This window comes from Lissotriton helveticus, chromosome 3_1, assembly GCF_964261635.1.
Source record: "Lissotriton helveticus chromosome 3_1, aLisHel1.1, whole genome shotgun sequence".
NCBI classification, from domain to species: domain Eukaryota; kingdom Metazoa; phylum Chordata; class Amphibia; order Caudata; family Salamandridae; genus Lissotriton; species Lissotriton helveticus.
Window position 1 is genome coordinate 330,816,172 of NC_136061.1, and position 15,577 is coordinate 330,831,748.

Sequence of the window (15,577 nt, forward strand, 5' to 3'; positions counted from 1 at the left end):
TAAAACCACATACTTTTCCAACAAAATTGTGGAGTCAGCTAACAAATCAAAAAACATCTTTTCGATTGTGGAGGAGCTATCTCACCCCGACAGGGTCTCCATTAAACCTCTCCCTTCCCAGGGGCTCTGTGATTCTCTCAATCACTTCTTTGTTGAGAAGATCGCAAAAATTAAAAACAGCATCTTGGTGCTGCCTCCACCTGATTCCTCTGGATCCCCCGCTAACCCTCACGCTGACCCCCTTAACCGCCACTCCTCACTCAAATGCCTCTCATTTCGGAGGCGGATTTCCCCGCACTTCTTAGCAAAGTAACCTCCGGCTCTCATACCGACTGTTGTCCTCCCAAGATCCTACGCGAGGTCTTTACTGCCTGCCCTGCACCCCCTCCCCCCCCTTGACACTCCTGAACAACTCCCTCACTCTCGGCCTAGTCCCTAGTACCTTTAAGACAGCCGAGGTAGTGCCTATCTTAAAAAAACCGACCACTGACCCCACAATCATGAGCAATTTTCGCCCCATCTCCCTTCTCCCTTACCTCAGTAAGGTGCTCGAGACCCATGTTACTAACACCCTGAGCTCGTTTGTCGAGCAGTCTCACTTTCTCGACTCCCAACAGGCCGGGTTCAGACCCGCCCACTCCACAGAGATGGTCATTCTCTCTGTTATGGAAGAACTGCGCAGGGGAGCCGACTCTAACACCAGTCAGGCTCTGGTGCTCCTGGATCTGTCGGCCGCCTTCGACATGGTCGACCACGTCATCCCGGTCGACCGTGTCAGGCAGGCTGGGATAGGGGGCTCTGCTCTCGATTGGGTCTGCTCGTTCCTCACTAGCCGCCAACAAGCTGTCAGGCTATCCCAGTTCTCCGCTGATAAGGTAGGGTTAATTTGCGGCGTGCCACAGGGCTCCTCTTTATCCCCACTCCTTTTTAACCTATACCTCACCCCTCTGATCAGTTCCCTCCGAGACAAGAATGTCACCGCGTTTAATTACGCAGATGACATCCAGCTAGTCTTTAACATCGACTCCTCGGACCAGTCAGTCTCCGACTTTCAAACCACCCTTTGCCACATCAGTAACTGGATGGGGGCAAACCACCTGAAACTTAATCCCGACAAGACCGAATTGGTTCTTGTCAGAGGGCCCTCCAATCCTTGGAATTCTAACTTCTGGCCCGCTAGCTTGGGCCCCCCCCCCCCTCCCTACTGACTCGGCCAAGAGTCTAGGGGTCATTATCAGTAAAGATCTCTCAATGAAACCCCAGATAAATGCCACTGTTTCCTCTTGCTTCTTCCAACTGCGCAAAATCCGTAAAATCACGCGTTTCCTCACTAACCTTGGCTCTCCTGGCATTAGTCGTCTCTAGAATTGACTACGCCAATTCCCTTTACGTTGGCATCCCTGACTACCAACTCAAACGTCTGCAGCTTGTTCAGAATCAGGCGCCCCACCTCATTTTCCATCAACCGAGGCACCACCACACCCGCCCTTTGCTAAAATCCCTGCACTGGCTCCCTGTTTCTGCACAGCTGCAAATTCAAGTTAGGCTGCCTCGTCTTCAAATCTCTGGCCGGCTTAGGCCCTACGTTCATCTCCTCGCTCATTCATCCTTATGTCCCCTCCCGTAACCTGCGCTCTGCTCACCTGGCTCTTCTCAAAGTCCCCAGAGTCAAGCGCAAGAAATGGGGAGGCCTAAGATTCTCGTTCCTAGCTTCTTCCCTCTGGAACGCCCTCCCCCTGGACATAAGGTCGGCTTCGTTCTACACTCACTTCAGATCCCTCCTCAAGACTCACCTATTTTGTTCAGCCTATAATTAAAATTGAAAATCCCTCTCCTCTTTCTGGTCCCCCTCACCCCTCTCTGTCCTAACCCTTGTTTCCGCCTCTTTCTCCCCCACACTGCCTAGGTAGCGACCTTCTGTCCTTTTGCCCAGCGCCAAGAAACCGTATGGTGTATGCTGCGCTTTATAAATGCCTTTCACATCACATCACATCACAAAGATGTCTGGGAGAAGGGAGGAGTGAAACCCTTTTCCACCCTCCAGGGCCAACATGAGTTAGCTGATACAGAGTTTTTCCGCTACAGACAGGTCAGCCATGCACTGCACTCCCTTATCCCGAGGGGCACATCACTTCCCGAGACGTCCCCGCTAGAGGACAGAATACTGGATGGCCACATTCCAGAGAAGACCATTTCATTGATTTATAATAAATTAATACATAACATGGAAGATCCCCTTTCAGCATTGCGACAAAAGTGGGAGGCAGATGGCATAGAAATAGATGACGAGGACTGGCAGGAGGCGATATCATCTCCTCGGGTAGTGGCTATTCCAGCTCGGTTACGACTAGTTCAGCTTAAAATCCTGCATAGGATATATATGATCGGCCCCCGGCTAGTACAGATGGGGAGAGCGGAAACAGGTGACTGTCGCAGACGTTGTGGCCTGACTGGTACCTTTTTGCACACTATATGGAAATGCACACTCATTCAAACCTTGCCTTTAACACCTACCCTGAAGCACGCAGATGCTTGTTAAATATATGGGATCCGACCGACCTCACTACACATCAAACGCAATGAGCCACTCTGGGTTTCATACTCGCCAAACAAAACATTGCTCAGTCTTGGGGAGCAACAACTCCCCCCACTCTGGAGGCATGGGATTCTAGTGTGGACTGGTGTATGTTTAGAGAAAAGACAGTGTATACTGCTCGAGGCTGTCCCAAAATATGGTCCCGCACATGGTCACCATGGAACTCCAATCGTGGAGATATTTGCGCACCCCCACAGAGTATTGAACATGACAAATTGTTTTCTCCTTGAATGGTCCTTACTGTAAGTGTAATGTGTAACGATGTGGCCTCTAAATGTCATGCATACATTGATATCAAGCTAATTGTTATATGCTATTATGCCGATGTTGGTTAAATAAAAAGATTTAAAAAAAAAAAAGACTATAGCTATACGGAAAGTGCTCCGACTTTCACAAACACTTCATACTTGTGAAAGTTGGAGTACTCTCCGTATCGCTACCGTTCTTATTTAGATATTGTGGAACTTGAAGCTGGATACTGGTTGCTTATAATGGAGGCACCTTTAATAAGCAATTAGGTTATAACTAAGAACACAAATTTGGTGCTAAGGACATAATTTCTTTAAAATTTACGGTTCGCCCAGTCGGACAGAAAATATTACATAATATGGGTGCAAATATTTTATTTCCTTTTCACACCCTTAACACAGAGCAAAATCAATGTATTTCTTGCTACATTTTTTAGGACTAACAATCCCAGCTGGCCCAAGAATGCACCCAAATCCATATTCCTTTGAAAGCTTGACATCTGTACTCGCTGCAACAACTAGTCCAGAATGCAACATGCCCATCCTTTAAGACCAATAATTGTGCACTCCTGTTTGAAATCGATATACACACAAAAAAGAAGAAATTCCATAACTTTCTGTAACATTGTCATTTTTTCATAGTCTGAATTGCTTCCTGTCACCTTCATTGATCCTATCCTGTTTATCATCATCAATTATCTGAAGTTAAAATAGTCTTCTCTTAACATATGATTATTCACATGAAAAATATGCTCTATGTACAAAGCTCCTGCAACCCTCATTTTCCACTACAAGCAACTGTCATTTTTGTCATCATCCAAAGCACCTGGAATCCTGCCAGTACATGGAGATTTTAATAGAGCTTTACTAAAAAATTGTGTCCAAATGATGGCTATTATGACGTTCTTTGTAGATAAATATAGCTTTATGGTATGTAGATGTGGAGTTAAGAAAGGTAATCTCTACTTATCTATATCTACCTACATTCGAAATATTTTAGTAGTCAATATGGCAGAGCAATCATTTTCGCCTATATATTCTGACATACAACAAGTGCACCCTCCTATTCTCCACCATGTTTCCCCCAGCTTTATTTTTTTGTTACAATAACCACTTCTTCCAGTACTTCCGATTTTGGTAATACTTCCAGAGGTTACTTAGTTGGATCCTTTACAGCTGTTTGGGGTAGCTTTGCCCCAACCCGATTCCCATCACAACCCCACATTTCTTTATTTTATTTTTATTTTAATATTTTTATTAGGCATTTCCATTTGACAGAAATACTATAACCTGAACAAAGGATAAAAAAGAATAGAATGGTATAGATAAGAAATAAAGGGGCTACAGTGATTTCCTTTTAGTTCCTGCAAGTCCAGTAGGAGAAAAAACATTTATATGGTTCAGACGTCAAGATAATTAGAAAAGTATAGATCAATCCATATGACAAACTGAATTGGTTGCTTCAGCTTTTGAAAATATTTTCGGTGGTCCGGTGGAGGTTAAGTTCTTGTGAAAAGAAAAGTGGAAAGCGAAGAGAAGATAGGAGAGAGGTGGTGAACAGGAGGAATAAGGAATTGTGGGGTGGGATTTGGTTTTATCCCAAGTATTTAGTTGAGCAGATACACATATCCCAAGTATTTATTTTAACAGGGAGGTTAGTTGGGAATTAGTCACTCAGTACCTTTATTTGGGGAAGAGTTGGTTTGTATGTGAGCATCTAAGGGTGACCAAAACAGTGGGTAACCAAAGCAGTCTCGATTATTCAAGGTTGAAATTTTGTTTTAAGATAGTATTGTTCCCACTTCTGAGGAAACAAACCCAGGCTCACCAAGTGTGGTAAGAAATAGATTTTAAATCTTTCCATGGCAGAGGATCGGTTTGACACTCAATGTGAGCAGCCAATCAAATACTAGGAGTTCTGTAGTATTGAGTGTTGGAAGGTTGGGGGGAGCCCAGGGAGATTAGCACTGGGTCCATAGTTACTTTACAGTGGAAGATATAGTTAATGGTTTTATTAATGTTTCCCAGTAAGAGCAGAGCAAGGGGCAATAAAAAATCATGTGCTGGAGGCCAGACCATTTGTTTTGGTATTTGCGTTTAGGGTTGGACGTGAATTCAGGGAACATTTTGTAAATTTTTGAGGCTTGGTGGTCTTGGGAAGTAAGTAAGGCACATTTCTCAAGTATACCTGCGTTCTGTGCGTTCCAGAAGAGGTGGTTGCCATTGATCGCCACTTTGAGTTTTAGGAAGTTATAGAATTCCTTGTTAGAGATCTGGAGGAGGCTTGTTGTAGGGAGAATGGAGTAGGGTTGGATTTGTCGATCACATCTTTAATTTATAGGACTTTGTGGATTGGCCAGGAGTGCCGATGTAGGGTTTTATCTTCAATTTTTTCTTAGTAAGTTGTACCAGAGTGATGGATAGTACAATTCTTGTCCAAATGTTTCAATGCAAGTATTGTAACTCTAAGTATATTTGTGGTGTGTGAGGGCTTGAAGTGGTTAATTTTGAAAGCAGCAAGGGGGTTAAATGGTAGGAAGAGGTCTTTCTCAATGCCTGTCCAGATGGGGGTGGAGTAGGAGGTTGGAAATCAACCAGGGTATGGACTGTTTGAGCAGAGATGCCATTTGGAGATTTCTAAAGTTGGGAAAACCAACTCCACCTTTCACTTTGTCTAGTAATAAGATCTTAGTAGCAAGTCTAGGATTTTTACTTCGCCAAATGGGTTGAGTAGTGGCCTTTTTGAGGAGTTTAAAAAAAGAGTCTGCTAATTGAAGAGGGAACATGCTGATTATTAAGTTCACATGTAGAGCAGTTAGCATTTTGGTTCTTTCTAGTCTGCCCCACCGCATCATGTTCTAGGGCGACCACGTCTCGATGAGGTCCTGTATTTTTTTCAACAACATGTTTTCAATGTGTGCACGCTATTGGGACATTGACGTGCCTAGTTGTAGACCCAGTTATTTCAAGTGGTGGTTTTGCCATTTGAGGTTGGTGTTTCTGAGAATTGCAGGGATGCATATAGGGTTGAGAAGGAAGACCTCAGTTTTGTCCTTGTTTATTGTGTAACTAGGGGCATTGGAATAGGCATTATTCAGGCTAAGGATTTCCAGAATGGCTGATTCTGCATCCTCAGAGAAGATGAGGACATCATCCATAGGCCGCTACTTTGTGACTTGTAGAGCCAAAAGGGATGACTTTGATGATGTAGTTGTGACGCAATTTAGAAGGAAGGGGTTCTATGGATAAAGGAAGAGTAATGATGAGAAGGGGCAACCTTGCCTAGAACCTTGAGAAAGTTTGAATTTTTCTGAGATAGAGACGTTTACCCTTACTTTGACCGAGGGATTATCATATACTACAAATACCACCAGCTCAAAAGAGGGGCCAATGTTGAATTTGCAGACTGCTGATCTTCAAAAAGGCCAAGAGACTTTAGCAAAGTCCTTTTCTGAATCTTAAGGTAATGGCCATCGCAGGGGAGTGGAGAAGAGCTTTTTCGAACACATTCGCGAATATTCTGATATCACAGGCCAGTTTCCCTTTAATTATGCCCAATTGTGAGGGGTGTATTCGTGATGAAAGTGACCTGGTGGCTAGAATTTTTTCATTCAGTTTGCAATCTATGTTGAGTATTGAGATCAGTCTGTAAGTTTTAGTGTTTAATGAGTCTTTTTTGTCTTTATGAATGACTGTTACTATTGCTTCTGTGAAGTTCGGGCCAGTTTTTAACGTTTTAGGCGTAAACGCCAAAGAGGGATTTTGGATGTGACATGAGTAGTGGTTGACAGCTTTTGTAAAAGAGGCTCATGCAGCCATCTGGCCCAGGAGCTTTCTTTGTTTTTAGTGCCCATCTATTATTTCCGTTTCAAATGGTTTATTAATGGAAATTTGGCCTGCTTCTTTGAGTGAAGGAAGATTTTATGTTTCTGAGGTAATTTTCGCAGTCTGTGATGTTAGGATGCTAATCTGGATTATGGAGTTCTTTATATTACTGTGCAAAGCAAGAATATTTTGGTCCGCACACAAAAAAAATAGTCCATTAGTTTAATAAAATTATTCACACAGGTCTTTGTTCCTTCAGTCTTTATTTTCTTATAAATCTTTTCATTAGCCCACGCGTTTTGTCCTGTTGAAGGACTTCTTCAGGGCTCCTCAATCTGTATGTTTGTCCCACTGGGCGTCCCCTCCTCTTCAAGTCAGGCAATAAAAATCAGATCCCTCTTCTGTATCACTATTCAAGTATAGTCCTATATTTGTGGACGCACTTGTTTTGAGCTCCCTATAAAATTCAGTTCAAAGTAGGCATGCCTCAGTCATCATGAAATAAGACCTTGAATTCCTCAGTCTTGAATCTTCCTCAGCCTAAACTTTTAAAGCAGGCGGGTACTAAACGGACGACTTCTCAAAGAGTATATGGTCAATGTAGACCCATTCGTAAACGGATACACCCGTACGTGATCCTAGTCTCTATAATGCACTGTGCCATTATAGAGACTATGATCACGTACGGAATTTTATAGGGAGCCCAAGACAAGTGCGTCCACAAATATAGGACACTCAGTGGGACAAACATACGAATTGAGGAGCCCTGAAGAAGTCCTTCAACAGGACGAGACGCATTGGCTACTGAGAATAATTATAAGAAAATAAAGATTGAAGGAACAAAGGGGCATATGTAGGTAATTTCCATTTTGCGATTCCCAAACAGCGATTTTTAAGGAATCGCTATTTGAGAATAGCAAAATGGAATGTAGGTAAAAATTCGCGAATTTTTTGAAATCTCTAATATTCCTTAATTGCAAATCGCAAATTGCGAATCGCAATTAGGAATGAGTGTCCCATTCATTTCTATGGGCTAAGAGGCCCGTAGGAATGAATGGGGATACATTCTCCAATTGCGATTTTCTATGAGAAAATCGCAATTTGAGATTCGCAGTTCCAAGGGTGCCAGGGTGTCCAAAGGACACCTGTTGCACCCCTGGAATGTGCCTCTAAGTACATGTATATGTAAAAAAACAGGAGTATGAACCCATCAACCTATTGGGATTGGGGTAAAGGAGTTGTATGCAGAACAATATCCCAACTGGTATTATTAAGCTAATTACTTGAGCAGTACTTTAAGGAGGATATCTATACAGTATTATCCTACAAGAATCAAGGAGTCAGTTATAATATTCATAACAATGCTATAGAGCAGTATTTTATATTCAAGGAAAGTTAAAGGATAATGGCAAGTAAACACAATTCAAGACAGCACTGTGTAAACAATAAACAATTAGCAGATATCAGCCCATAAAATAGTACAAGGTGCACGAGTGCAGTGAGTTGTGACACTACGGCTGCGCAAGTGACAAGGACAAGGACAAGTACTGCTCAAGTAATTAGCTTAATAATACCAGTTGGGATATTGTTCTAAGTACATGTGGCGCACATACATGCCCTAAGGGCATGTATGTGCGCCACATGGCACTTTGAATAAAAAAAAAATGCATTTAGAAAGGTAATCGCAAAATACCATCTACTTGGAGTAGGTGGTATGTTGCGATTCCTTAAGCCAAAATCGCATTTTAAAATTCACTCCTACATAGCGTTTAAGGAATCTCAAAATTGCGATTCCTTAAATGCTTGAGCAAGATAAAAAATCGCAATTTTTGCGATTCCTTATTTTGCTAATGTGCACCTACATACCAAAGCAACGTTTGCGATTTGCAAACGCCGAAATTCACCGAATTTCGGCATTTGCGAATCGCAAACGCCTGCCTACATATGCCCCAAAGACCTGTGTGAATAATTTTATTAAACTAACAGACTATTTGTTTTGTCTGCGGACCAAAATATTCTTGCATTTGTCTGTTGGGGAAGGTTTTTCACTACAAAGGGAACCAAAAGGATCTGGTTTTCTTTGGTCAATGCACCATATGTGACTAAATTTCCCATTATCTAAATAAGTGCGGTTCTATATCCTAGATACTTTTTGTGTAAATCGATTACTGTGCAAAGCACCTTGCCATTGATTTAGTTTGTTTTACCTAATTTACTTTTGATTGCAGTAGTTGAGGAGCTCTGGCTTTTCACTTTTAGGTAACTCACATAGAACTTCCCGCCCTTGTTGAATTTGCATAGTTTTTTCTCTTTGTAAGTATTTAGCCAGCTATGCGCTCTCTCATTTATTAGTTTATAATATTGATATTTTAGTGCCTTGAGTTTGTTGATTGTTTCAATAGAGTGTTTTGAAATTAGGAGGCACTCGAGCTGGTTGTGTGATGGAACAACGCATGCATGGTTAAGGCAAGTGTGGTTACCCTTGTGATTTTAGAACAAGCGTGGCGGTGTTCCAACTGTTTCCCACTCAAGCTGTTTGACTTCAGATTTGTGTTCCTCCAGAGTTTTGTTGGATTTTTTTTTGTTGGTCATAATACTGATCATTTGGTCCCTGCAAGTGGCTTTCATTGCTTCCCAGAGAGTTTCGGGAGATGCATTGGGAGAGGCCTTCTCTTGAAAATGGTTAAAAATAGCAGACCTTATTTTTTCTGTACAAGTGGGATCAATTTGTAGGGTGTCATTGATGGGCCAAAGTCTGTCAGGATTTTGGATGCTGGATATCATGACATCTACTGAGATCCAAGTATGGTCAGATATGATAGGGTTCATACAGGAGGGAGTTCATTTTTCAGTGGTTGGTATATAGTCTATCCTAAATGGAGAATTATGAGGGTGTGAGTAGAAAGTGAACTGTCTACCTATTGGGTTATAAAGCTTCTAGATGTTGGTTAGATTGTATAGTGGTAAGCTTTTTCATTTGTGTATGGTATTTTCCTGATCTAAGTTTACAGGGGGATAGTCAATCCAGTATTAGATCCCCACCGGAACCAGAAGGACGGTCACCCAGCCCCTCGTCAGCAGCAGACTGCACTACGGCAATGCCCTCTATGCGGGAACCTCTGCCAAACTCCAGAAATGACTACAGCACATACAGAACGCCTCCGCACGACTCATCCTCGACATCCCCTGCCACAGCCACATCACATCCTACCTAAAAGACCTGCACTGGCTACCCGTCAACAACAGGTTCACCTTCAAGCTCCTCACCCATGCTCACAAAGTACTCCACAACACCGGACCAGCATACTTCAACATACGACTCACCCTCTACACCCCGAACTGCCAGCTTCGCTCCGCTGACTTCGCCCTTGCCACCGTCCCCCGCATCCGACGAGTGACCTCCGGCGGCAGGTCTTTCTCCCTCCTCGCCGCCAAGACATCAAGTTTCAAGTTTATTTTTTTTTTGCAAAGTTAATTAAAACTGTTGCAATAATACCATTACAAAATTCCTAAAACATCCATGTTTAAAATCAATAAAAAAGCCAAAGAGTGAAAATTCATTACAGTTTAAAATCATAGTTCAATTGTACTAATTTGAGAAAGTCATTGATTCACTCATTGCTGGAATATGCGTCTCTCAGATTTTCCTTACTCCAGCCCAGCTTGCCCATTTGTCTCATCTTCCGAATGGACTCTGCTTGTTGCAAGATTTGTCCCTCTGCTGCTGGTAGGTATCCTTGATAAGGTTCCGCGAAGTCCTTTCACCCATCTGCTGGTCAGCTTGAGGCGGCTAGCTTTGTAGAGCATTTTTCGATATTTTTGGCATTTTCCTTTCAGCCACCGTCAGAAATTTTACCAATCTGCAGTTTAGTTGGATATTTGTTGGGTTTAAGCATGCCAGCACCGCTTGCCTTCTGGTGCGGATGCCTTTCTGTTTAAATGGTTCTTTAAGGAACTGTTGCCGCGCTTGGTTCAGTTCTTCGCATTGGCAGATTCCATGAAGGATGTTGCCATTGTTGATGTTACACAGCCTGAAAGTATTTTGTCAATTTGTCCTCAGCCATGGTGGTAGATGCTGGGTACATGGAAGAATCCCCAGTCTGTACCTTAAAAAGTTCATTTTTATAGCTCTGGGATAGCCCTGGTTAAAGTATGGTTGTGGGATGAGTGATTTGTAGGAGTTGAGGGTCATCCAGGCGTGAAATCTTTTCGAGAAGCTCGCCTTGTCCTCCAGTAAGGAGATTGATTTTATGTTTTTCCAGACTAATTTTTGGAGGTTGGGGTGGCCGAGTTGTGCATCCCAAAGATCAGAGAGTTTGGTATATTCCAAGGCTAACTGAATGTGATTTCTTGCCTGAGAGAACTCCCTGTGTTTTATGTCGTGCCACAACATATAGTTTAGCGTGTTTGTAGTGGCACTTCTTATCTTGTGCCAACAGATGATATATGCGCCATACCTGGCTAAGACTTGTTTTTGAAGGCCAAACTCCAGCCTTATTTGAGCGTGTGGCAGAAGATAGTTCTATAAGCTTTAACTTGTGTGCTATCTGGCTCTTTAGCATCTCTTCCCCGCATAGCCTTGCTACCATAAGTGATCGAGGGTAGCAGTTTGGCCTGAACTACCTTCAGTAGCAAGGTCAAAGTCGGTCGCCGCCAAGACATGGAACACCCTCCCCATCCACCTGCAGCAGACCCAGGACCTGCTGACCTTCAGGAGACTTCTCAAGACCTGGCTGTTAAAGCAGTAGCAGCACCCCCCTCTAACCCCTCCCCCCAGTGTCTTGAGACCCTCATGGGTGAGTAGCATGCTTTACAAATGCATTGATTGATTGATTGGTATGTTAAAATCCACACCCAGTAGAATTTTTGAGCTTTCTGGAATTTCATTTATCTTTTTGTTCAGGTCAACCAAAAAAGTGGGGCAGTCTGCAGTTGACGCACATATGTTGACTGTAAATAGCTTCTGGTTATCTTTGATGATTTGTGAGATGACCCTTCACCCTTCTGTATTGTTTAGTGTCGTTTATATTCTTGATTACTTTAGTACCTGCGGTCCTGGCCAAGATAGTGATAATACCATTCTTCTTATTGGAATCAGGGGAGCAAGTCAGATCCGAGTACCAATTGTTTAGGAGGTTTCAAGCGATGTCCTGTCTATTCTGTCTATTGAAGCAAGAGGATGTCTCCTCTCAGTTTGTGACAGTATTCTGTTATTTTCCTTTTTTTGACCGGATGATTGAGGCCCTTTATGTTAAGTGATAAGATCTTAAGAGTGTTATTAGGCATGGTGCTTGTTGTGTAGAATTAGGGCGGAATATGACAATCCAAAGAGTAGGAGGACCCGGTCTAGTAAACTTGGGATATCCCCAAAAGGGGAGAGGGTGAGAGGGGGAGGGAAGTTAAGAAATGAGGAGTGATGTAGGGAAATGAGGGGGGATAGAAGCATAAGAGTGGAAGAGAGAAAAGTAAATAAATCGGAAGTCCAAAAAACCATCTAAACACTGAAAAAGGCGACAGTGGTCACCAAGGAGCTGGCAGTTGGGAGATTTGTCTGGCTGTTGCGGGCAATTGATCAAGCAAGATCGAGGGTAAGGCAACCTTGTAAAATTAAACCATTGAACTATTTGAGCAAGCAAACTTAAACCTTGTAGAAATACGTATAAAGTCATTAGTTTGCTGCTTAGTGTTTTTTGTACGTTAACTGAGTACCATGATTCGGAATTTGTGTGTAATATACACTGGCTGAGAAAAGTATGCAATAACATGCACAGCAAGACAATAAACCAACGGTTATGAAACCTTGAGACAAACCTGTTAAAATCACATAACATTATCAATGTCACCATGAGATAACAATAACAAACGGCAAGATATCATATAGGACGGATAGTAAATGGCTATTATGTTGTAGGAGTTGAGGGTTGGAATAAATGTTAGCTACAGGTGAATACCCGCTTAGACCATATCACTGTACTGTAAAGGGAGGAGTGTTGCTCCAAACATCAATGATGGGGTAGGTATGTTTTGTCACATACAGACATGCGGGCCAGAAGTGATGTTGTCCTAGTATATGAGTGGTGAGTTATGGGGGTGGGCAAATGTGTAGTGTTAGCATGGAAAGAGTGAGTCCGTTAATGTGGACAGGTAAATGTTGATATGAGACTCTTATGGTGATGGATGTTGTGAGGAAGAATGTAAAAAGGACAGCGAAGTTGTTTGAGGCTGTGTTGTATGCTGGTGTAGTTGATTGATAGCTCCCAGCAGAAATATTGTGTTTGTCATGCGAGGGAGTCAGAGTAAGCAAAGGCATGTCCTGCTCCAAGAGATTTGAGAGTGAATGGCAAAATCATGGTTTCTTGATGTCATGCGTGTTAGGAAAAATGGGATGAGGTGAAGTGATTACAAATACGCTCAAAGCCATGAAGACTTAGGTTGGTTTGGATGTAGGCTGTAAGTTATTGGTTTTATGTTTAGCATATACAGTTTACATTTTAAAAAACAAGCAAATTGAGACATAATCACTTTAACAATATCAGATACATCAGTAATAATCGAAACATCAGATGCCTCATCCACAAACACAATACATCAAGAGTGTGGAGAGAATGTAGAGGCTGAGTCTTATCTGACTGAGCGAAGAATGTTTCAGAACAATCATCAAGTGATCTAGCACAGGACCAGAACGAATGATGAATCAGGAGGATTGTAGGATTGAAGTTCAGTGCGTACATCAAAACTAACCCTCAGATGCATCAAGCATCCATTTTGCGATTCCTTATCAGGGAAAAATAAGGAATCGCTAATAAGGAATAGCAAAATGGTATGCAAGAAGAAATCACTTTAAAAATAGCGATTTCTTAAACTTCCTTAATTGCGATTCGCAAATTGCGAGTCGCAATTAAGGAATACCTCCCTATTCATTTCTATGGGCCTAGAGGCCCATAGGAATGAATTGGAAGAATTTTCAATTTGCGAATCGCAATTAGCGAATCTCAAAATGAGAATGCGATTTCATGGGTGCAGGGGTGTCCAAAGGACACCCTGTTGCACCCCAGAAATTGATCTAAGCACATATGTTGCGCACACATATGCCCTTAGGGCATGTGTGTGCGCAACATGAAACTTTGAAAAATGCACTTTAGTGCATTTTTCAAAGTTTTTGCAAATTACCATGAAGTTGTACTTCATGGTAATTTGCGAACCCTATTAGCGAAATCGCTATTTTTTAAACTTTAATGCATTGCATTTAAGGAATCTCAATATGAGATTCCTTAAATGCAAGTAATCACAATTTAGCGAATTCTCAATTTGCGATTTTTGCATTTGGGATGAGGCATCCCAAATGACAAAATACCGGTCGCAAAGGGGCAGATTCTGAGAATCTGCCCCTTTGCGAGCGGTTTTTAGCTTTATGCATCTGGGCCCATGTCTTCTATGATGATTTTGAATCTGTCTGGGTCGATAAAGGAGAAGCTGATATTCAGAGCAGTGAGGGCTAAGAAGCCTTTCCTCCTGAAAACCGCCTCTTTAGTATAGTCTTGGGTTACTCCGATCTTGTTGTCATTCCATATTAGCGATTTTCGACTGTTTATGCCAATATATACTTTTTTTTTGTTTGAACCCCTGCTGATCTCTATTGGTAAGTATAATGCAATATTCTGTCATTTTTGTGAAACTTTCGCTTTCTTTCTTTTATGCAAAACGTTCTTTCCAAACAATTGGTATATTCTTGCAAGAATCTGCTGGAACTTGCATTGAAAGCCAGCCAAGAAGAGTTTCTGGATTGGGACAGGTTCCACATAATTGTTTCCCCCCTTTTAGAACACCCAAGAAGATGAAATGGACATGCAGAGTAATTATCTCCATTCTATTATAACATTTTGTAAAACCTTCTGGCCTAGACATTATTATTGTGGTGTTTTGATGCTTTATTTTTAAAGACGTTGAATGTACTGCCAGCATTAAGACTGGTAAACTTACCTCTGCAAGTGGCTTCAACACATTTTACTCCTCCTGTTTTTGCAGTGTTGTTGGGCTCAGTTTTGATTACCTGGCATTAAACATGACGGGTTTCATAGCGTACAGTGTCTTCAACGTAGGACTGGGCTGGGTGGCGTTCGTCAAGGTAGGAACAGTCACGTTACATTTTCTCCCAAGTTTTTTTTTGTTTCGTTGTGTTGTGTAGACAGATCGTCAGACTAATACAGCTACCTTTACTTTGTACAGGAGCAGTTTCTTCTAATCTATCCCAATGGTGTAATCCCGGTGGATGCAAACGATGTCTTCTTCAGCCTCCATGCCGTGGTGCTGACACTTGTGGTCATCTTCCAGTGCTGTATTTATGAGGTGGGTGTTCTCCTATCAAGTATGTTATATATCTATTTACTGTTTGGCTCTCCTTAGAGAAATTGGTCCTTCAGTTCTCTCAATGATAAACATTTTGGCACCTCAGATTACTTTTGCATGACGTGCAGGAAGACTGCTTGCAAGAACAACATTTAATAGCAATTTGTAAAGTTAAATCTCCAGGCACTTGTAGAGGTTGAAACACTTAGGACGGCATCCCATATTTTCAGGGCATCCAGGAGACTTGTACCCTTTGATCGAGCGTCTTTTGAACGACAGGCTCCAGTAATGGTCTCTTTTGTGCTTTAATTTTGCCCACCTCTGTGGGCAGTGGCAGTATAAAGCACTGAACAGGACCACTGCCAAAAGAGAGACAAATAAATACAGCACACATTATTCATGTGTTCGTATGAGGATATACGAGGAGGGGATCAATTGCTGATTCAGTGGACACTGTTTAGGAAGGGAGGCTTGTATTTGTTTTTATATGTATACAGACATGGCTTATACTATATGGGATGTAGGAGGAGAATGGATCAGAGGTTATTTTTTATTGAGATTG

At 42.2% G+C, this 15,577-nt stretch overlaps 1 protein-coding gene across 3 annotated transcripts in view; it reads left to right on the forward strand.

Moving 5' to 3' along the window:
• The window catches only part of CTNS (cystinosin, lysosomal cystine transporter), a 385,893-nt gene that overhangs the window by 245,241 nt on the left and 125,075 nt on the right, over positions 1 to 15,577 (forward strand). For all 3 annotated transcript variants that reach the window (XM_078679945.1, XM_078679944.1, XM_078679943.1), the window contains 2 exons: positions 14,695 to 14,794; positions 14,896 to 15,015. In XM_078679945.1, the coding sequence (XP_078536071.1) occupies positions 14,695 to 14,794; positions 14,896 to 15,015 (220 nt within the window). The remainder of the gene's footprint in view (positions 1 to 14,694; positions 14,795 to 14,895; positions 15,016 to 15,577) is intronic.